At 36.1% G+C, this 21,978-nt stretch overlaps 1 protein-coding gene across 3 annotated transcripts in view; it reads left to right on the top strand.

The window, feature by feature from the left end:
* Window positions 1-21,978, top strand: part of UHRF2 (ubiquitin like with PHD and ring finger domains 2) — an 84,675-nt gene that overhangs the window by 16,225 nt on the left and 46,472 nt on the right. For all 3 annotated transcript variants that reach the window (XM_032306567.1, XM_032306565.1, XM_032306566.1), the window contains 2 exons: window positions 1,612-1,871; window positions 19,862-20,080. In XM_032306567.1, coding sequence (XP_032162458.1) covers window positions 1,612-1,871; window positions 19,862-20,080 — 479 coding nt within the window. The remainder of the gene's footprint in view (window positions 1-1,611; window positions 1,872-19,861; window positions 20,081-21,978) is intronic.

The raw sequence follows: 21,978 nt of genomic DNA, 5'->3' as shown, positions 1-21,978 counted from the left end.
AAAAAGTATCTTTAAACTTATCAGTGACTGTTAGGAAGAAAAGGACTGTGTCCATTTAATGCATAGATTAATGTATGTATACTGTGTTTCATCTCTGATTTTTATCTTTTAATACCTTATTTCATCACTTAACCTTTGAAGTTCCTATTTACCTATCTTGTCATCTTCTCATCAGTCTTCCTAACACAGTGGCAAGAACATAAACCTCAACGTTGATGTCTGCAAATTCTAGCTTTACAGTTCATGAGCTTTCACTTGGAGCAAGTTAACTTGTCAGGGCTTTTAATTTCTTATCTTGTAAAAGAGGAATTATTAAGCTTGTTAGAGTTCAACAAGCCTAGGGACGCCTGGGTGGCTCAGTTGGTTAAGCAGCTGCCTTCGGCTCAGGTCATGATCCCAGCGTCCTGGGATCGAGTCCCACATCAGGCTCCTTGCTCAGCAGGGAGCCTGCTTCTCCCTTAGCCTCTGCCTGCCATTCTGTCTGCCTGTGCTCGCTCTCTCTCCCTCTCTCTCTCTGAAGAATAAATAAAATCTTTTAAAAAAAAAAAAAAAAAGAGTTCAACAAGCCTAAAGAGAGACTTGGATAATATATGGATATTTAACTTTGAGTATAAACTCCGCCCTGGTCCCAAGCTATACAATCCATCAGAATTCTGTTGGATAACTTAAGTGGTTTCTAATACCCTCAGGAAGAACTAGCTTGATTAGATGATCATCTTGTATTAATGAGGTCTTTTTTATTTTTAAGGGCTTTAAAAAATGAAAAAAGCTGAAGGGGGCAGTCTCTAGGTCTCTTGGTTATTGCTCTTGAAAGAGCCTTACCTTTAGACCAATTGCCTGATTTTTTTCTGGAGAGGTTTTGTGTGTGTTTGTGTGTTTTATTTAACCAGCTTCCACATTGTAACTCTACTGATACACATGGTTTCTAATGCACCGTATTCCTTTTGTCAGATTGCATGTTTTAGTTCTGAATTATCCACTAGACTTGAATACATCTATTTTGCGTCTTTGCAGCTCTGTTCTCTTTATTTTCTCCTTTGAGGTACTAAATAATGCATTTGCTAGTGAGTTATTAACTGGTGATAGAACTTGCACCATTTTTTATAGATGGGTTTGCTGGATTCTTCCCCTTATACATGTTTATAATTCCCCATATTCAAGTTTTTTCTGCTACTTAACTGTTTTCTGTTAGACTGACTATAAGTTATCTCTAGGATTCTGAAGAAATTAAGCAGATCAGTAACAGCCACAATACTAGGAAGTCCTAGATTTTCACTAAGTGACATTCTTATTTAATGACTTGGTAGAACACTTAGGTATACAAGAATGATATTTCTAAAAGTCTAATGTAGACCCAGGCAAGGAGTAAAGAAAATACCTATTTCACTGAATAAAATTAGAAAGAAAGTTAATTTTCATAATAGTAAATAACAGATTTGACAGTATAATCCAAAAAGAATAGTTTTGATCTAATCTTTCTAATTACTTTAAACAGGAATAGCTGTAAATGATGCTAACCGTGATAACTCTCAAAATAACTTGAGTTATAGTATGGTTTTTGAAGCAATAGATGAAATTAAGCTTCATTAACTAATTTTAAACTCTTTTTAGGTAAATGAATTGGTGGATGCCAGAGATGTCGGCCTTGGTGCTTGGTTTGAAGCCCGTATACGTAGTGTTACTAGAGCTTCTGATGGACATTCACGTGGCAAAACTCCACTGAAGAATGGCAGTTCTTGTAAAAGGACTAATGGAAATGTAAATCATAATTCCAAAGAGAACACAAATAAATTGGACAGTGTACCCTCTACGTCTAATTCAGACTCTGTTGCTGCTGATGAAGACGTTATTTATCATATCGAGTATGATGAGTAAGTGCTCATGCTATTGAGGACTTCATTCATATTTTTGTTTATGGACACAAAGCCTTCCATTTCAAGATTGTTTTCAAATAATAGTCTTTCTGAAGAAATCATTTAGGGGTCATATTCAGTCTGTTACCCTTTCAGTGGTTGTAACAAGGGCTTCTTAATGTTCAGTCATCTCTGGCTCCTAAGTGGTTTGTTTTTGACATCCTAATGCCTGGCTTAAGTTAGTGTGTGTAAGGGTTTCTTTGTCTCTTCCTCTATGATCTAGTTTTTGGGTTTTTTGTTGGGGGGGTGTTGTTTTGGTTTGGTTTTCTTGGTATTTAATAACATGTAGAGTAGTATAGCTATTAGGATGAAGTTGAAATGCTTTTAAATAACTTATTGAGAAAATTCACATACATAGTTTACTCATTTAAAGGGTACAATTCACTGTTACTAGTGTGTTCACAGGATTTTACATTACCACAAACCAATTTTAGAACATTGTTATCCCCTCCCCACAAAAAAACCCATACCCAACAGTCACTCCCTTTCTTGTCTTCTCAATGAAATGTTTTTAGATGTTCTTTTTTAAAATTTATTTTATTTTTTAAAGATTTTATTTATTTATTTGACAGGGAGAGAGCGAGCAAACATACATGAGCAGGGGCAGAGGGAGTGGGACAAGCAGGCTCCCTGCTGAGCAAGGAGCCTGATGCGGGACTCAATCCCAGGACCCTGGGATCATGACCTTAGCTGAAGGCAGCCGCTTAACCGACTGAGTCACCCAGGTGTCCCAAAATTTATTTTATTTTTTTAAGATTTTATTCACTTGTCAGAGGGAGTGCATGCAAGTGGGAGAGGCAGGCAGAGGGAGAAGCAGGCTCCCCTCTGAGCAGGGGGCTGGATGCCGATGCCAGACTCAGTGCTGGGATCCTGGGATCATGACCTGAGCCACCCAGGTGTCCCGTTTTTAAATGTTCTTATGAAAACAGTATTAAGAACTTGCCTTGAGGGCTGAGATTTCAAAATTGATTTTTTTTTTTTTTAACGTTTTCAAAATTCTAGTATAAAAGTTACCATTGGGGCAGATTTAGTATTTATTCAGCACACTAAAGGAAATTGTTATCACTCAAATGATAACCTTAATATGCATGGAAAATATTAGGCTACCAAATCTTGATCAAATAAAAGAGCTCAAGATTCTTAAATGGTTTTAATGTCCCCCCCCATGAAATCGTGTAAAAGACTTTGGTGTTAACCCAGATTTCCAGGATGCCTAGAAAGGGGTCAAAGGTAGATCTCATTAGTCATTATTTTTCTGATACTTCCTGTGGTGTGGCTAACTTGCCAACATGGCTTATTTCAAATGAGACCTCATACAGTGAATACAGTACCATGTAACCAACATGTTGAATGAATATTAAGATCCAGAATTGGCCAGAACTGGCAATATTGGTAAATTGAGTCTGGGATAGAAAGGGATTAGAGTTGGTGTGTTGACAGTAATCTGTCTCTGAGTTTGTGAATGTGTAACAAAGACTATTGAAGACTGTAGCTATCTGTATATCTGGTATCAACAAGTAGAGTTCTTGATTTGCTTTGAATTTTATTTCTTAGAAAATAGAAGAAGAGTTATTTGGTGAAAAAAAATATTTTATGAAGTATCACTGTGAGAATTAGTATAATCTTTAAACGGTAAGTGAACTAAGGCTTATTAAATTTTTAACAATTTTAGGGGACTCGGTTTTGGAGTGAGACTTTCAAGGGATAGGCCTGAGTTTGGTGTAATATTAGGGCACAAGTCACTATACCTTAGCATGTATTTGGCGGTTTTTTTGTTTGTTTTTGGAAGGAGAAATTTGTCTTGATTAGAATAAAGGTTAATAAAAGAGTCTAAATCCAGCATGCATGAGAAGACTAAAATTATTTTATCTAAATACTTTTATGTGATAGTATTAAATGTTTCACAGCTGGCAACTTAATGATAGTTGAACTGTCTTTGAGAAATAAAAGATGACAAAAGCTTAAGTGGTAGGTGAATGTCATTCACATCTTCAAAAAGAGAAAAAGACTATATAAAACAAAGTATAAAGTAAAATAGATGAGCTTTTGGATTAGAGTCTCAAGGAACAGAACGCTGAAAAGAATCATGACTTAGAAAGAATCATGCCCCAATATGGATCTAACAAATCTTTCAAAGGTTCGTTCCTTATCGTTACTGGAAAGTAAGTTAAAAACTGTAGTAAAGTGCCTGTTGTTCTCAATAAGTTAATAAACAAGTTCTTGATTCTTGATTCCTTCGATAGAGGCTGCATTGAGGAGTGCTGTTGGACTGTGGGGGTTTTCTTGTTTTATTTTGTTGTTTTTTGTTCTTGTTTTTGTAAACTCCAAGTGAGTCAATAAAATGTGGCTATTAAGTAGTTATATTGTAAGGATGTTTTATCAAAAGGTAGCTGGAATAATCAGGGTAATGTTACTGTTGTACTGAGCTGATTATTCCCTACTTGGAATATTATTTAAGAATACCAGCAGGACCTGGTGTATCTTCAGAGTAGAATCCAAAATGTAAAATTATGATGAAAGAACTAAGTATTTAGTTTAAAAAGATGTGGATCATGATAGCTTTCACATTTTAAAAGTTGTGTATAGGAGAAAGTTCTTTACAACATAGGTGGTAAATTTAGGATAACCTAAACTTCAAAACAGTCAAATCTCTGAAGAGAAAATCATCTGCCCTGAAGAGTGAGCAATAAACAAGCATTGGCCATCTTCAGTCATATAGTTAGCGAGATTAGTTAGAGATACTACATTGCAAAGAGAACTTATAAAATTTAAGTGATTGGATTTGGTGACCCCTTAGATTAATTTTTACTTCTGCAACAGAAGTTCTCAGTTTTTTTGGACTTAAGCTTACTTAAATAGGCATTAAGTACTTAAAAGCTACCATCCCATTCCCTTTTTGTACTAAATGTTATCATTTCCCTCAGTGAACTAACCTCATTTCTCTCCTGTTAGAGTAAACTGCTTAATTAATAATCATATCTCCAAACCTCTGAGTATAATAATATAATTTGAGCAGGCTGTCATTTAGCCAGGGCAGAGAGGTATATGGGACCAAGGAACCCCAAAAAGCCAAATAAAATCTTGTGGTAGACAAGGTTCTAAAACATAAATTTATTTTCCTAATCTTTATTTTTCCTTCAAAAATTAAAGATTAAAACCTTATAAATTCATAAACAGATTGAGATTTATCTGAAATATTTTAAGATTTAAGAGTTTTACTGTTCGTAAGGGGTTTTTTGTTGTTATTGTTTTAAGATTTATTTGAGAGCACGTGCAGCACTAGTAGGGCAAGGAGCAGAGGGAAGGGGAGAAGCAGACTCCCAGCTGAGCAGGGAGCCCAACACAAGGCTTGATCCCAGAACTCCAGGCAGACATTTAACCAGCTGAGCCACCAATGTGCCCTCTAAAGGTCCCTTTTCTGTAGATTCTTTGATGGACATAGACTGAATTGTTGAAGGTTTCTAGTGAAGATCTTGTAGTTCATCGGTCATAAGGCCTAGAATAGGCTTGTCCGTTTTATGGTTCACATCTACTGCAAATACGTCAAAGTGCCTGGTACAAAGTAGTAGTTGTGGGGGTTTTCTTTTCCTAATTGCTGTTTGATACCACTTATCATTTACCCTTGTCTTAGCAAGGGCTTTGTATTTTTAGAACTCAACCATTATGTCATAAGTACTTAGGAAAAGAGTTGGTAGTAGGAATATTGAATTTATACTTAAGAGATTTAGATTCTAAGAAATTCTGAAATTTTCTTTAAGGTGTGGTTTTTGTTTTGTTTTGTTTTGTTAAAGATTTGATCACAAGTAGGCAGAGAGGCAGAGAGAGAGGAGGAAGCAGGCTCCCTGATGAGCAGAGAGCCCCATGCGGGGTTCTATCCCAGGATCCTGGGATCATGACCTGAGCCAAAGGCAGAGGCTTTAACCTATTGAGCCACCCAGGTGCCCCCTCCTTAAGGTTTTTAAAACGTACCTGCTTAATGGGAATGTACAACATGGCTGTGAGGAGAGCTGCCATTTTTCCTCCCAAAGTCATGATTACCCAGGAGAGACTATGCCTGATGAAAGTGTATTTTTAGTGGTATTTTGGGCCAAAAAAGGGGGGAAAGGGATTCAGAAGTGAGCAAACATCAGGGTAATACAGGCAAGTATAAATCATGAAATGGTTAAGGAGTCAAGAGAAAGAACATGAAGTTTCCCCTTATTTCATAGTAAGTTTGTACTAAATACTTCCAAGCTTTCTAAAAGTTGTATTTATTTCCATTAACTGCTCTCTCTCTATAGGTAAGGTATTTAAAGTTTAACACTTACAGTCCTGAACATCTAAATCCATAAGGATGTGACTGTCATCTTTAAGAGTAAACACCCTGATGATGACTGAAGATTAAAAAGTAGACTTGGAAAGGACAGTAATTTCTTAAGTGTTTCTGGTAGGTTAATATCAAGGTAGTATGTGTATGGCATAGCTTATGACGATTTAGATTATGTTAAATCTTAGGTGCCAGATTCTGATGTATCTTCTTACATGGATGACCCGTGATCTTTAGCCCCAGTGTTAGCTTCATTAACTCCCAAATGAAGATACCAAGGTTTAATTATGTAATTTGCCAAAGGCAAAATCTATTAAATGTTCTGACTCCAGAGCAAAGAGTTAACCAATATGCAGTGTTACCTCTCAGCCTAAACTTGGTACATGGGATTGATAGTAACCTATGATTCTGTTGTCTTCAAAGGTCAACCATTTTGTGACCCTAAAGACTTACTTAGACTTAGCCTGGGATTTAAAGCAGGCAGCGTACATCCAGCTTCTGTTGAGTTTAACCCGAGGTATGTAAGCAACTGAGGCCACCATACTGAATTTAATCTTGACTCCTTATTTGGCTGCTTTTATCAGCAGATAAGGGCTAAAAATCTTACCCTGCTTTTGTATTAAGCATCATCTGTTCTCAGTAGATTTGGTTTAGATTTCTTTTAATTAGCCTGACTAGTGTGTTTCAACTCGGGGTACCCATTAATTTTCTAGGACTTCCCTCAAGAACTTCTAGTATGATTGTGCTGTGGTTGAGAACAGCTGCCCTCAGATTAGTATGGTTCTCTGTATATTCCTTGGGCAGCAGCATCAGCATCACTTGTTAGAAGTGTAAATTTTGGGTCTCATGCCAGATGTAATGAATCAGTCTTGGAGTGGCCCAGCAATCTGTTTTAATAAGTCCTCTGGGTGATTTCTGCTGCACATTCATATTTGCAGACCACTCATTGATAACCACTAGTAAGGCTGGGGCAAAGGCAATTGACAGACACCTGCTACTAAACAATAGTATGGGAAAGGGGGCTGATAGAAAGGCCAAAGGTGGTATGTAATATCTGAGGAATCTGACTGTCCTTATTTTGCACATGTCTAGGTGGTTTGTGGCTTGTTTTTTCCCATTTTGTTTTCATATAGACAAAATTACTAGAAATAAGTTTCTTTCTAAAAGAGATATTTCAGTCTAGCTAAATTATCTGTATGTAACTTTGAATGAGGGACTGTCTTCTACTATGCAGTCATTATCTGTACTAGCTTTGCATAGAAAGCAAAGTCAATATGTGTTTATGGAAAATTGATGTTTATGAGGTGTTGGTAAATTCATGAGTGGGGGAAAAATACTCTGTAATGGTCGAATATTTGTTCTGAGACTAATCCTGGTTTTCCTGTTAAATTAAGCTCTAATTTAACTCTATTAGGCTTTAATCTAATAAGCTGTAATTATACAGTTGGTCCTTCTAAGAACTTTCTGAATTTGATCTAGGGTTAAACTAGATCTCAATCTTCCCTGATGCCTTCTTCTTTAAAGTTCACAGCGCACCTTTAGTTAGTCTTTTTTTCTTTTCTTTTTTTTTTTTTTTTAAGATTTTATTTATTTATTTTGAGAGGGAGAGAGAGAGAACATGAGAGGGGAGAGGTCAGAGGGAGAAGCAGACTCCCCTCTGAGCAGGGAGCCCAACATGGGACTCCATCCTGGGACTCCAGGATCATTACCTGAGCAGTTGCTTAACCGACTGAGCCACCCAGGCATCCCCTTAGTCTTATAGCATCGTGGGGGAGGGTTTGTGCTATGGTGAGTGCTATGAAGTGTGTAAACCTGACGATTCACAGATGTGTACCCCTGGGGCATACATTATATGTTAATTTTTTTTAAAAGTTTTTTTTTTTTTTAAGATTTTATTTATTGTATTTATTTGTCAGAGAGATAGAGAAAGTACAGGCAGGCAGAGGCAGAGGGAGAAGCAGGAAGCCTCATGTGGGACTCGATCCCAGAACCCTGGGATCATGACCTGAGCCCAAGGCAGCCGCTTAACCGACTGAGCCACCCAGGCGCCCCCACAAGGTCAAACAAGTGAATTTAGGAATACTGTTCTTGTTGGTAATTTTTTTCTTTATTTCTTTTCTTTACTTTTTTTTTTTACGATTTTATCAGAGAAGAGAGAGTGAAAGCACACCCAAGAACCTAAGCAGGGAAGGGCAGAGGGGGAGGGGAAAAGAATCTGAATCTGAAAGGGACTCCACACTGAGCACAGAGTCTTACTTGGGGCTTGATTCCACAACTGTGAAATCATGACCTGAGCCAAAACCAAGAATCTGACATTTAACCAACTGAGCCACCCAGGCATCCCAAGTGATTTGCTTTCTTTACTGCTTTATTAAACTTAGCAATCTAATGTAGAGATCTTGATTTCTAAATTTTAGCTCATTTCTGTAGAAAAGTAAGCTAGAAAACACCTGATTGGATAAGGAAGTGTATATGTAAAGAAGGAAAATGGTTTTGGATGTTTGTTTTTGTTTTTGTTTTTAATGATTTTATTTTTAAGGAATCTTCTATACCCAACATGGAGCTTGAACTCACAGTCCCAAGATTAAGAATCACATGTTCCACCAACAGAGCAGCAAGGCACCCCTTATATCTATATTGTATGTTAAGAATGAGTATTTTCTATAGTTAGGTGAAGTTGAAATCTTTAAACCTGAGTAAATGTTAGCTAAGAGTCTTTGTAATCATATGCTCTGTAGTGTTCCTATTAAAATAGAAAAGTCAGTTTACCTCAGATACAAATGTTTTTGTTTTTACTTTTTAGTAAATTATTCCAACATATTCTAAAAGTGGCACCTGGGTAGCATAGATGGTTAAGCGTCTGCCTTTCGCTCAGGTTATGATCTCTAGGTCCTAAGATCAAGCTCCTCATTGGGCTCCCAGCTCAGCAGGGAGTCTGTTTCTCCCTCTGTCTCAGTTTTTCTCTTTCTCCTCTCTCGCACTCTCAAGTGAGTAAATAAAAATCTTTTTAAAAATATTCTTTTTAAAGTATAGTAGCTTAATTTAATAACTATATAGTGCCTGACAGTGTTATTTTAGGAAGTACTTTACCTGGACTGTTTTTGTAATCCTCATAGAAATTCAGTGAAGTGTAGGTATTTTTATGTGTTAAAGTGGAGATTGTTTTTGTAATCCTCATAAAAATTCAGTGAAGTGTAGGTATTTTTATGTGTTAAAGTGGAGATAACTGAGATTTAGAGAGGTTTTAACTTGGCTGATAAGCGTTAAGCCCCAGTTCACAAAAGCACATACTTAGAACCATTCTACCATACTATAATTTTGAAAGAAGCATGGTTATAAAATAAAACATATGTATGTAGCAAATAAAACATCTATATGTAGCATTGTTTACATAATTAAAAAAATTTTTGTCTCTCCAGTTATGATGATTTTGCGGAACAGATACCTTGAACCAAAGGTTCTTTTTGTCCATAAGTGCCTGTGTGCCTTTTTTTCTGTGGGGAGAATCCATAGCTCATTAGTGGTATATGACTTTTTAAATCAAATAGGTTAAACTGCTGCTTTTAACACAGTGTCAAGGCTCTACCATGGGACTGAGTCAAGTGGAAATGTCCTAGCATCACTTAGGACTTAGAGTGTAACTTATGCTAAACTATAATTAAAAGCTCATCTGGCAATTATCTTAGTATAATGTTGTCATTGCTTTCAGCATTCTTTAAGATTTTTCAAGCTATTCTCGGCCTATGTTTTATGTCTTTGAGTAGCCTTAGTTATTTCATATAGAAGTCATTGAGTCAGTTCTGAATAAAACAAGTGGTATTTTTAGATAAAAGTTCTTTTTTCTATAAAGTAACAAAACTAATTTTCTTGACTGTATTGATGTACTGATCTGTTTCTGAAGGAGTCCCCGAAATTTTTTTTTAAAGATTTTATTGTCAGAGAGAGTAAATGTGTTTATGAGCTCAAGTAGGGGGAAGAGACCACAAGCAGGGGGAGTGGCAGGCAGAGGGGGAAAGGATCTGCTGAGCAAGGACCCTGATGCAGGACTCTGACCCTGATCCAGGAGCCTAGGATCATGGCCTGAGCTGAAGGCAGATGCTTAACAGACTTAGCCACCCAAGTGTCCCGAGGAGTCCGAAAAATATTTTAAGCAATGTCAGAATTTAATGATTTCTGGGTTTTGATAGGAGAGAAAGAGTGGCAGATTTTTTTTAATCAAGTCAGTGTTCTGTTGATTGTTGAGTATAGACAACAAGAATGAGATGTTTAATTTCAGAACCCACATGCAGTAATCAGTCTGCCCCATTGTTACTTGAATGTTACTAATGTATTTACCAAAGACTTCAAATATTTCTTCCAGCTTTCTCTGACATGCCATAATCAAAAGGAAGGCGGAAGAAGTTAAGACTGTGGCTTTGTCATTGTTCTTCTATTGTGTTATAAGATCACTTAGTGCCTAAAATAATGACTCTATGGATTGATTTCACCTTTTCAAATGTATACATCCTCCCTTTACATCCATGTTTCTGAAAAGGTTGGACAGCAGCACTATAGATTCATGGAGAAAGATGTTTAAAGTGTAGATTCCAGAGGGACCCCAAAACCCTTGGTACTCCCACAGGGGGTACTCCTGTGTTGGGTTGGGCCTGGGTAAGGCCCAAGAATCTGCTTTTCGAGTTAAGTACCCCCAGAGACTTGTTAAGAATTCAGAGTAGTAGTTATTTTATAGTTCAGGCATTAGAATCAGAATTTGGTTTGTTAAGTTTTTTTGTTTTGTTTGAACTCCTGCAGCTTTGATATCCTCATCTGTAAATATCTTCTTGACCTGTTTTTTCCCCTAATAATCTTGAAAAATACCCAGTAATAATAGAATCAAACTTTCTGCATTTCATTGATTAATAAAGCCAGGTTGGTAAATACTCTTAAATAAAGTTTCATCTTTGGCATAGGTATTTTGTAACATAAATATGTTGTTTACATTATTAAAGCAGTTATCTACCGTTGTTAATGTGTTATAGGAATGAGATTTATTTCCATGCCTACTACAAGCAGTTATAAATTAATTGTCTGAGTATGCTTGACATTTAAGGTGTGAAACTTAGTAGTGTTATCTATTAGAATAAATGCTTTTTGCATGTGGTATGACATTAAAGATTTGCTAAACTAGAACATGCCTCCAGGTGAATGGTGTTCTTAAGCATATTAGCTCCAGGAAGCCATCCATATTTTGAAGGAAGGCTTCGTTAATATTATTTTGCTTAATAAAGTTTGAGTCTAAAATTAGTATGAGCCTACAAGTCACCTAAGGAAACGTAGTTTACTATTTATAATCTATTTTTACTATTTATAATCTATTTTTGAGGAATAATGCTTAGTTTCCCTGAGATTTAACTCCTTAGGCTTTATTTGTTTTGTCAGTTGAAAACAGTTGGCTTTGGCTGAGATGTCACATAGTTAAGATTAATCAAAAGCATGTACTCCAAAAGATAGTTCTAAAAGCTATCCAAATATTTGGACCAATGAAAATGTTACTGAAAAACTTGAGCTTTGGGATTTTTTAAAATTTTAATTCCAGTATAATTAAAATGTTACTAGCTTCAAGTGCACAATATAGTGATTCAGCAATAAGCTTAGGGATATTTGAGGGTTGTCTGATTTTGTCTAAACTCTAAAGGATGCAAAGTACCTAATTATAATAAATTACATTAGAATAACCTTGACATTAGGTTCTGAGAACAGGAAGTCATAGTATAAGAGAAGGAAGAACCCTAGTTTCATACTTGGCGTAGGTTATAGGATTGGCCCTCAATACCACGTAGGTATCAAGTTGGTCTTGATAGATTCCTAACTCTCTGTATTTCAGTCTTTGAGGATATCTTGAGCCCGGTTTTAGAAGTTATTCAAGGTTCTAACACTTTCCAAAATATTTCAAAAACAAAAGTATTTCAAATAGTCTCCTACATAGTTTTGCTCAGTGCAGATGCTGAAAGAAGTTAGTTGCTTGGACCAATTTGCAGAGGTTGTCCTCCACTATACATTAGACCTTATGGGACAGGAGAATGCTGTGTTGGGGACTCCCTGTACTTAAATTGAATACTGGCATAATTAACAGTTGAACTGACTACAGGTTTTTTGTTTTTAACATCAAAAGCAATCTTTAAAAAGCCTTTATTAGGTCTTCATTGGATTCTGTGGTCCTACTTAACTAGTTAAAGGACAAAGAGGAGACATAGCAAAATCGAGAGGATCTTTTCAAAATACAGTGGTCATAGTTTATTATAGTTAAGAGCCTTAGTTATTTAAAAGTCGACTTTTCTATTTAATAAGTTGCATGCCTTCAAACATTTGTAGTCCTGATATATCCCAAATACATCAAAGTTTGAACATGGTACCTACTCAATGAAAACTTGCTTTTTTATTGTTTTAGAAATATGTACCCCAAGTTTCTAGAGTACCTAGGGCTCCGAGAGTACAAGGTAGAGGAAATAACTTCCGTGTTCCTGAAGGAGAATAGCAGAGTACCAAGGATAAAGAAGTAGGAAATAACGGTTACCTGAGGGTACATTATTGTGGCTGGAATGTAGTAGGTACAGGGTATGTAGTAAGTGAAACTAAAAGGCTTTCATTTAAACATGGATGAGGAAGATGTCTGTTTATCTCCAGTCCTTCTTAAACCTTCCTAGAAGACCATAAAAGAATCAATGCATAAACCCCGCCAAGGATTAAAAAATGACATAGGAGACACACAAAAGATAGAAGAAAACACACAGAAAAGAAAGCAAGGAACTTTTAGAAGGTAAGAAGCTAATGGGTAAATGGTACCTAATTTAACAAGTCAGAGAAAACTGGAACCTAGGAATGAGAAGCCAACAACAAGCAACTAAACTGGCATTGAACAACCTTTGAAAGACTCAGGCCTTGGATTTACCAAGTACCTTGGAGGTAGGCATATGAAATAAAACTGAGAATAAAAGGATTGGTTAATTTATTTGAAAGACCATTTTAACCACTCCCACCCCATTCAGGGTTTAAACCAAGAAAGAAGACAGTGGTATTCAAGGAAACAGGAAATAATGAAAGGAGATCCCAGCATAAAGCTGTGGAACAAGTCTAGGCCTTACAGAGCAAGCTGTCCTGATTAGACTACAGCAAGTTCTCTAAAAGATATTTTGAAGCCAAAAAGATTGGTTGAGTGCCTGAAATGTTATGATGTACAGGAGTTTAACAGCCATGGCAGAATGGAGATAAAATAATGATGCAGAACAGTTAAGCATTCAGCGAAAACAAGAACTGTGGAAGAAAGGATAGGTATTAAAGCATACTTCTTTATTTCTCTGTGATTTCTACTTGTTTAAAATATTATAAAACATTTAAAAATTTTTAAAAATCATAAAAAATACTGAGTTTACAAAGTTTGTATAATGTACTTAAGAGCAAGAAAAAGTTCATCCATCCTTGCAGAAATATGGGTTTAGACCCAGATAATCAAGCGTTTGAATCCTGTCTCCTCCTTGTTCCTCTGCAAAAGAACCTTCTGTGCTTCATCTTTAATACATGGTGGTGTGGCAGGGTCGGGGGAGAGAATAGAATGTCACTTACATCCTAAGGATTGTAAATATGTGAACACTTAAAGCAGGGCCATGTGTTAACCAATTACAAGGAAGAGGAGAATGGAGACAAATGAACTGTGCACAAGGAATGGATAGAATAATAGTTTAAAGTAAAAAGCAAAGTATGAGCATGTTATTTAAAAATATAGATGTAAAGAAAAAGCTGAGGATTAAAAATGGTTGCATCTGGGGAATATAAGGTAAGAATATGGTGGGCTGGGCAGGAGACTACTTGTCTTCGTTGTAAGACTTGAGTGTTGACTTTTTGAATTTTGTACATATATGGGAAAACTGAAAAAGGATGAGCCTTTTGTTTGGATTTTAACTTAATCACAAAGCACTGTATTACTTATTAGAGAAATCTTTAAATTTATTCAGAGGTTGAGAAAACAGTATAATGAACCCATCCCCTAGCTTCAACCATTATGAACTCCTGGCCAGTCTTTTTTAATCTAAACTAGCATCCCTAAGCACTGCTGGATTATTCTGTAGCAAGTCCCAAACCCTACCTCATTTCAACCAGTAAATGGCCTTAGTACTATGGTGGGTGCACTGCTCCTCCCTTCAAGGGAAAAAAAAAAAATTGACCAGCTTCAAGAAAGAAATGCAGTTAGCTGAAAACTTCTAGCAGCACCACTTTGGAGACCTGCTACAGTGTTTGAGCCAAGACCACACTCTCCTGGAGGCACCCTCCAACCAGTGAGCAAGTGTGATCTGTACCATAGCTTACCATCGGACTGGTCAAGACTTTATCAGAGTTGTAACACATTCTCGTGCTTTTCTTGCTGAATCCTCCCTTCGAAGTGACCTAACATGGTCTTTTGCCTAGACCTAACTCTTTCTCCCTGTCTTTTATAGGTTCACCTTCATCTTAACATCTCAGAGCATTCAACGGGCAAAATAGCTGAAAGCATTCTTTTTAAAGTGTGTAAGAAAAGAACATACCAGATCTCAGACTGATTTTCTTTAAAAGGTGTTTGTGCAGTGTTTGAGAACTTAGCTTTCAGGAGGATTCTCATCATTCCATGACTTTAAAAAAATAAAAAACAAAACAATAATTCACTGTGCCTAACCTGCAGACAGTATTGGTTTGTGCTGAACACCAGCTTCTTGAAGTGCTTATGTGATCAGCCCCTAATAAAAATCGTGTATTCTTTCTTTTCTGAACATCCCTAATATATAATGTTTCACATGTGTTATAATTTGTTGCTGGAGGATTTAAGCACATTTCCAGTGTGACTCCACTGGAAGAGGATTCTGAGTTTGTACTTGGTTTCCTTTGATTTTACCCTATGTGCCTTTTTCCTTTGCTTTTTGCTTTGTATCCTTTCACTGTAGTAAATCATAGCTATGGAAACAACCATATGCTGCCCTATGAAAAAGTCCTGTAAGTTTCCCTAGTAAATCACGGAACCTAAAGATGGTTTGGAAACCCTGACAAATCAACAAATCCCACATGAAATTTGTAATGATTCATAAATATGAAATAACCAATCAGTAGTCTTGTCTTTTCCAAAAATATATTTAGGTTGTCCAAGTAAGGATCAAAACCAAGATCTACCCATTACATTTAATTGATGGGTGAAATCTGTAAGTTGAGACTTAACCTATTTTTTCCTCCTTGCTAATTTATTTGTGACAGTTCAGTTCAGTTCATTCAGTTTTCCCAGAGTCTGGGCCTTACTGATTACATCCCTGTAGGGGTATTTTAACTTTTCAGTTTCCTGAAAGCTTATACTTCTATCTAGAGATTTGATTGGATTCAAATTCTTTACCTGATAAGACTAGTTAAGAGAGGGTGTTTACTTACTTACATAGTATGGGGAGGCACATAATACCTACTTCTTTCCTTTGGAGGGGGGTCTTAAGATTGAGTGTTGTGGTTCTGATCCATTTATTGTGAAATTTGCTATTAGCTTTTAATGGTTTAGCAGCCATTAATCTTTACCTAAATCCACTATTTTGTTGTGTTACAAAAAGAACGCCACCTTCTATCTTTCCTTCACTTATTAGCTATAATTCTTTCATAGAGAACTTTAACAACCAGCTTCATATATAGAAAGATAAACTGTTGGGGCACCTGGGTGGCTCAGTGGGTTAAAGCCTCTGCCTTCGGCTTAGGTCATGATCCCAGGGTCCTGGGATCAAGCCCCGAATCGGGCTCTCTGCTTGGTGGGGAGCCTGCTAACCCCCTCTCTCTCTGTCTGCTTCTCTGCCTATTTGTGATCTCTGTCAAATAAATAAAACCTTTTAAAAAAAGACTAGAAAGATAAACTATTGATTCCTAAACTTTTTTTTGTTGTTAAGATTTTATTTATTTATTTGACAGAGATCACAAGTAGACAGAGAGAGGAGGGGAAGCAGGCTCCCTGCTGAGCAAAGAGCTGGATGCAGGGCTCGATCCCAGGACCCTGGGATCCCATGACCCAGGATCATGACCTGAGCTGAAGGCAGAGGTTTTAACCCACTGAGCCACCCAGGCGCCCCTGAGTCCTAAACTTTTTGAGTGTTAAGTTCTTTAGAATCCTCCAAAGGTTGGCCAGTAAGATTTTTACTTAAAAGTATCATTATGAACTAATAGATTTTTAACACCTGCTTTAAAGTTTTTGGTACTCAAATTGTCCAATCTCTGGCCTGTGGAGGCTCCTTCAAGTTGAGCTTGACATAACCATTCTTGAGGGTTTCTTCGCATTCAGGTATAGTAGGATATTCCAAGCCCTTCTATGTCCTGCACAGGCCTGGCTTCAGCCATTTCTTCAAGGAACTCTAGTTCTTTTTAGAGATCGCATTTAGAGCACATAGTCTGGGCTGCTCATCAATACTTGTTTAATCATGTTTCTAGGTTTTCTCATTGGATACAGCCAGGAAATACTTAAATATACCATAGGTTTATATTGATATTTCCAATTAAATTGAGAGAAAGGAGTTACAATTTAATCTCTTTAATCTTCCATTTGTTATTTTTTCTCTTACTTGAAAACTCTCAGTTCCAAATAACAGCATCATTGACTTGACTTATCCTACGTATTATAGTTTCAGGCTAGGCAATAGTAATATTGCAAACAATATGATTACTGAAAAGTTGGTGGTTTTGTTTTTTACTTTATGTTCTTAGGAAGTAACCCTATTTAGATGTATTGTTCATCTAGTGTTTTTAAGTCACATATAATAGTTCCTCCCTACGTAGTTAAGCCACCATGCCTTTGCTTTTTAGGAATTTCTTAAATGTTTTAAATTCTGCTTTATAATTGTGAAAAAATTACATAGTTCTATAGGTAGATCTCCAAAACAAGATACATGAAGAGAAACAATGACCATCATGGTTTCTTCTATTTCTTAATTCTTTTTATAGTTATAGTATAACTATATTTATTAGTTTTGGTTTATCCTGTTTTTAAACTCCAGCAAAAGTGTGGTGTGGGTTTAAGATGTGATCCTAAAGACAGGGAGTTATGTTAGGCCTTGACAGTAGGCTTAGAGCAAGTCTTCGTTAAGGAGGGTATTGTTATATGAAAGATGTTAAAGGTACAGCATAAGGAGGACTTATTAACTGAATTAACTTATTAACTGAATGAAGGCATTATTAGAGGAATTGGAGATAATTCCTAAGTTTTTGGGAATATAAATAGTTTCCTCTAGAGAATACTGAACATCAGATTATGGGATGGGGAATTCCATCTTGGATGCCTTGAATTTCAGGTGCTTCTAAATTATCTATTAGAGAAATGTCGTTGGAGATATGAATCTGAAGAAAAAGGAGTTATAGTGGAGCTTATGTGTCACAATTCTGTGTGTGTTAGGATGTCTGTAGAATTTTTTTGCCATTGAAATATGCTTTCTTACTGTATTAAACTATGTATGCTTTCTTACTGTACTAAACTGTATTAAACATATATAATGTGAAAATTATATTTTGGCATCATGACATTACAGCTGAGAAAAGAATTTTAATAGTTTTCTATCCTATGGTTTTAAGGATATTGAAGCAGGAAACAAGTTCACAAACTTCCAAATTAGAGAAATCTTAAGTAACCTAATTTAACTTTACTTTACAGATTGGGAGAGATGTTGGTTATTTTTGTGACCAAACCAATGTGAAGCAACATGAGTGTATAAACACAAGTGTTCGGCAAGAGACCTCTAAATTTAGGTTTGACCATTAAAAAATGGGATTGAAATGGGAGAAAAGCAGAACCATAGACATGGTTTTGTACTTGTCAGTTTCTTTGGGATTATTTCTGTGGGATAATGACAGAATATTAACTGACATTTACTTAACCCATTATATGCTGTTTTAAACACTTTACAAGTCTTATTTTAGTTCTGGAAACAACCACATGTGATAACACTTAGTTAACATTAAACTACATTTTACATATGGCAAGGTTTAATATGGATACAGAGTTTTCCCAAGGATATCCAGTAGTAAAAAGCTAAAATGGGAATTTAAATCCAGCCAGTGAAGACACCAGGATGATAAAGGACTCAAAATATAAGTTTTATATACGTTGAAGGAAATCCACTTAAAATATTTTTACTTAAAAGAGAACATTGACAGTGGCAAGGACATTTCGACTGTCCAGTATTACATCTTTTGTGGACAGTGTCTAAGTTTCCTCTTGGGACTTAGGTACAAAATTAGTTGCAAAGCTTATGTTTGATCCAGTATCAGGTGTTTTCTCTTCCCTATGTCAGAGCTTTATGAAGATAGAAGGGCTTTTCTGAGCATTAAAACTGCCCCATTATCACTTACTGTCTAAGCAGAGGTTACATGCTTATTTGGAAGACTTACTGTAGAAGGGAGTTATGGCACTAAGAAGGTAATTGGACCAGATCTACACTGAGGCCCTTTGCTGATCGTGAGATTTTTTTCTTTTTCAGTTAACTAAAATATGAAGAGACTTTGTTAAATTGGATGATTAACTAAAGATCTCACCCAGGATTTATGCCCGTTTACTCTAAATGAGTTAGGTATACTATGAGAGTCCTAGGTTTGCAATAATACTTGGTTTCTTCAGAAGAACCAAGGCCTTCCTGCTAGAACTGCTTCCAACTTTGGACTCACGGTTAAGGGTTAATGGTCTTGTCTACCTTGTTAATACTGTCACAGTAGGGTATGATGCTTACTCATATAATGCACTAGGTTTATCAAACTGGAGCATGCTTTTTAATTACTGACAGGATTTGTGAAAATTAATTGCTGGGCCTCATTCCCAGATGATCTGACTCCTCCAAAGTGGAGCCGAAGAGTTTGCATTTGTAACATGTTCCCAGATGGTGTTGATTTCATGCTGGTGTGGGGCTCATATTTTGAGAAACACCATTATAATAGTTCGGCCTACCCCAGCAGATTGAGCTTTCCAAGAGTAGGAACAAGACATTACTTATTTCTTTGACTCCCCTACTACCAAGAGTTACAGGTCTTAATTTTGTAGCTATTGTTACTGTTACATTGCTCTCTTTGGCTTGTTAATGCCAGAAGTTAGGCCTAAATTTTAGGAAACTTCTAAAGCTTTAGGTTTAGATCAAGTTTCAGTTTAAGTTAAGCTTACCTTTAGAAGCGCAGAACCAGTATTCTGCTAGAATTATTTCACATGGGTCCTTTTTTTTTTTTTTTAATCCGTTATGAGACTACATGGCTACATGTAAGAACTAGAATTTTGCCTCTCCTGGAAAAATGGAGGTTATTGAAATGTACTAAGTTCATTCTTACTGTGTGTAAAGCAAATAGCAGATCTCGGTGAACTGTTCTAGAGCAGGTCATGTGGTCCTATTAAAGTAATCTTTAAGCTTAGGTTAAGAAAATGTGGAGCAAGAAGAGCTTGTGTTTTTACCTACTCCTACCCCTTAAGCTAGCAAAGAATGTCTTACTAAAATGTTACCAAAAACTATTTATTCTGGCAGTTACAATCATGAAAAAAATAACATTTAAGTGGAATTAAGAGTGGTTGGGCTTTTTATATGTATTCAATATACTTTCAGTCTTTGATAGTAAGCAGCATTTTGTGATTCTTCTCTTTTTCTCTCCTCAGATATCCAGAAAGTGGTACGGTAGAAATAAATGTCAAGGATCTTCGACCACGAGCTAGAACCAATTTGAAGTGGAATGAACTAAATGTCGGTGATGTGGTAATGGTTAATTACTCTGTAGAAAATCCTGGTAATAGAGGATTTTGGTTTGATGCAGAAATTACCGCACTGAAGACAATCTCAAGGACCAAAAAAGAACTTCGTGTGAATATTATCTTGGGGTAAGATTACTTACTTACACTGATGCCCTTTAGCTACTGAAGTAATCAAGGATGTAATTTTTAGGTATTACACACATGTTCCTTAGTTTTAATTAAAAAAAAAAGGTATCTATGAAAGTTAGAAATTTACGTACTAAAGGAGAACTTTTTAATATAAATTCTTGAGATTTTTTTTTTATTAAGGATGGCCCTTAAATGTCCATCACTGCTTTAAGGCTGTGGAGATATTATTTGAAAGCATCTTGGAAATAGCTGAATATTTTATTCAAGAAATCCTTGCTTACCTCACAGGATTCTTACAGGTAATATACAAAAGCATGTCAATAGCTGTGGTTGTTAATGAGAATTTATGTTGATATAATAGCAGTGAATATCTGCCTGACCACCTATCTGCTGTACTTAGTAAGGCTAGCTGAAATTTTTCTTTATAGTAATTTTCTTCATTTTACAGAATTTAACAAGCTTAATAAAGAGAATTCAAAATATAAGATGTCACAAGAAATAATTTGGTGTTGGGGTGCCTGAGTGGCTAAATCACTTGAGTGTCTGCCTTGGGCTCAGGTCATAATCCCAGGGTCCAGGGATGCAGTCTCCCTTCAGGCTCTTTGCTCAGCAGTGAGGCTGCTTCTCCCTCTGCCTGCCACTACTCCTGCTTGTGCATGTGTGTGTGCACGTGTGCTCGCTCTCTCTCTCTGCAAATAAATAAAATTTTTTAAAAAATCATTTGGTGTTTCACTCAAGTGATAAAGTACCATGCATTGTTTCACAGCTACTTTCTTAACACATAGGAAAATATTATCACCATCTTTCTGTGTCCGATTCTTTTGAGTAGAATTTATTGGATGAACAGTAACTAATTTTTTTTAAAGTCTGTTAAACTCTTTCTAGTTTTTATACTATTTAAGTAAATAATCTCATATATGTATTTTGTGCTTTGCTTTTTTTTTTTTTTAAGAATGAATTTTTATAAATACATTTCTGTTGAGCATTGGGGATTCTAGAACACAAAGAAGGGGGTCAGTAAATAACAGCCTACTGGTTGCTTGATTTTATGAAAATACTTAACTGGAACATAATAATGCCCTCCATTTACACATTATCTGTGGCTGTTTTTGTATTCAGCATTGTTCAGTGATGCAATTGAGACTACCTGGCTTGAATACCTAAACTCTTTACTTTCTGGCCCTTCATGGAAAAAATTCGCTGACTTCTAAGATAAAAAGAATGTTGTAGGGTGCTGAAAATAGCTTATATTTTAGAAAACAGTTTCAGAACTTTCTACAAACACTAGTGTGATTCTGTTGCCAGGTAAGGATGTAACTCAGACTTTTGAACAAATTCAGATTTGTATAAGGGTACAAATCATGAAGAAAAGGAAAAGACCTGTACATAAATGGGTTAGATAGGGAATCTTATAACGTACTTGAGTGTAAGAAGTACAAAACAGCATGTGTATATAATAGGAGGAGATAAAAGTACTCACAGAGTTAAAAAAAGGAAAAATACCTTCCTATTTAAAAGATTTTCCCTGAGGGATTCTGAAGTATAGTTAGAGTGGAGCATCCTGGCCTTAGGGACTAGAACTAAGATTGAGTGGAAATTATAGATAGGCAGATAATGACTCACTAGAGAAAACATGTGATAGATATCCCAACAGTAAAACACACTATCCTGTAAAATACTATGTTTTGTGTCATTTAAGTTTTTACTAGATGTGTTAGAAATGTTAAGAGCTTAAAAAGGAGTCAGTGTGGCATGTGGTATGGATAGGATTTTTTTTTTTCCATGGTTAGAAATCTTTTTTTTCTTTACTGGAAATAGTGGATAAATAATCGAAACCAAAGTCTAAATGTATTCTGCTATTGACAGTTTTGGGCTTATGCTGTCGTGACATCATA

This window comes from Mustela erminea, chromosome 12, assembly GCF_009829155.1.
Source record: "Mustela erminea isolate mMusErm1 chromosome 12, mMusErm1.Pri, whole genome shotgun sequence".
NCBI classification, from domain to species: domain Eukaryota; kingdom Metazoa; phylum Chordata; class Mammalia; order Carnivora; family Mustelidae; genus Mustela; species Mustela erminea.
This window is presented reverse-complemented; position numbering and strand designations above follow the sequence as displayed.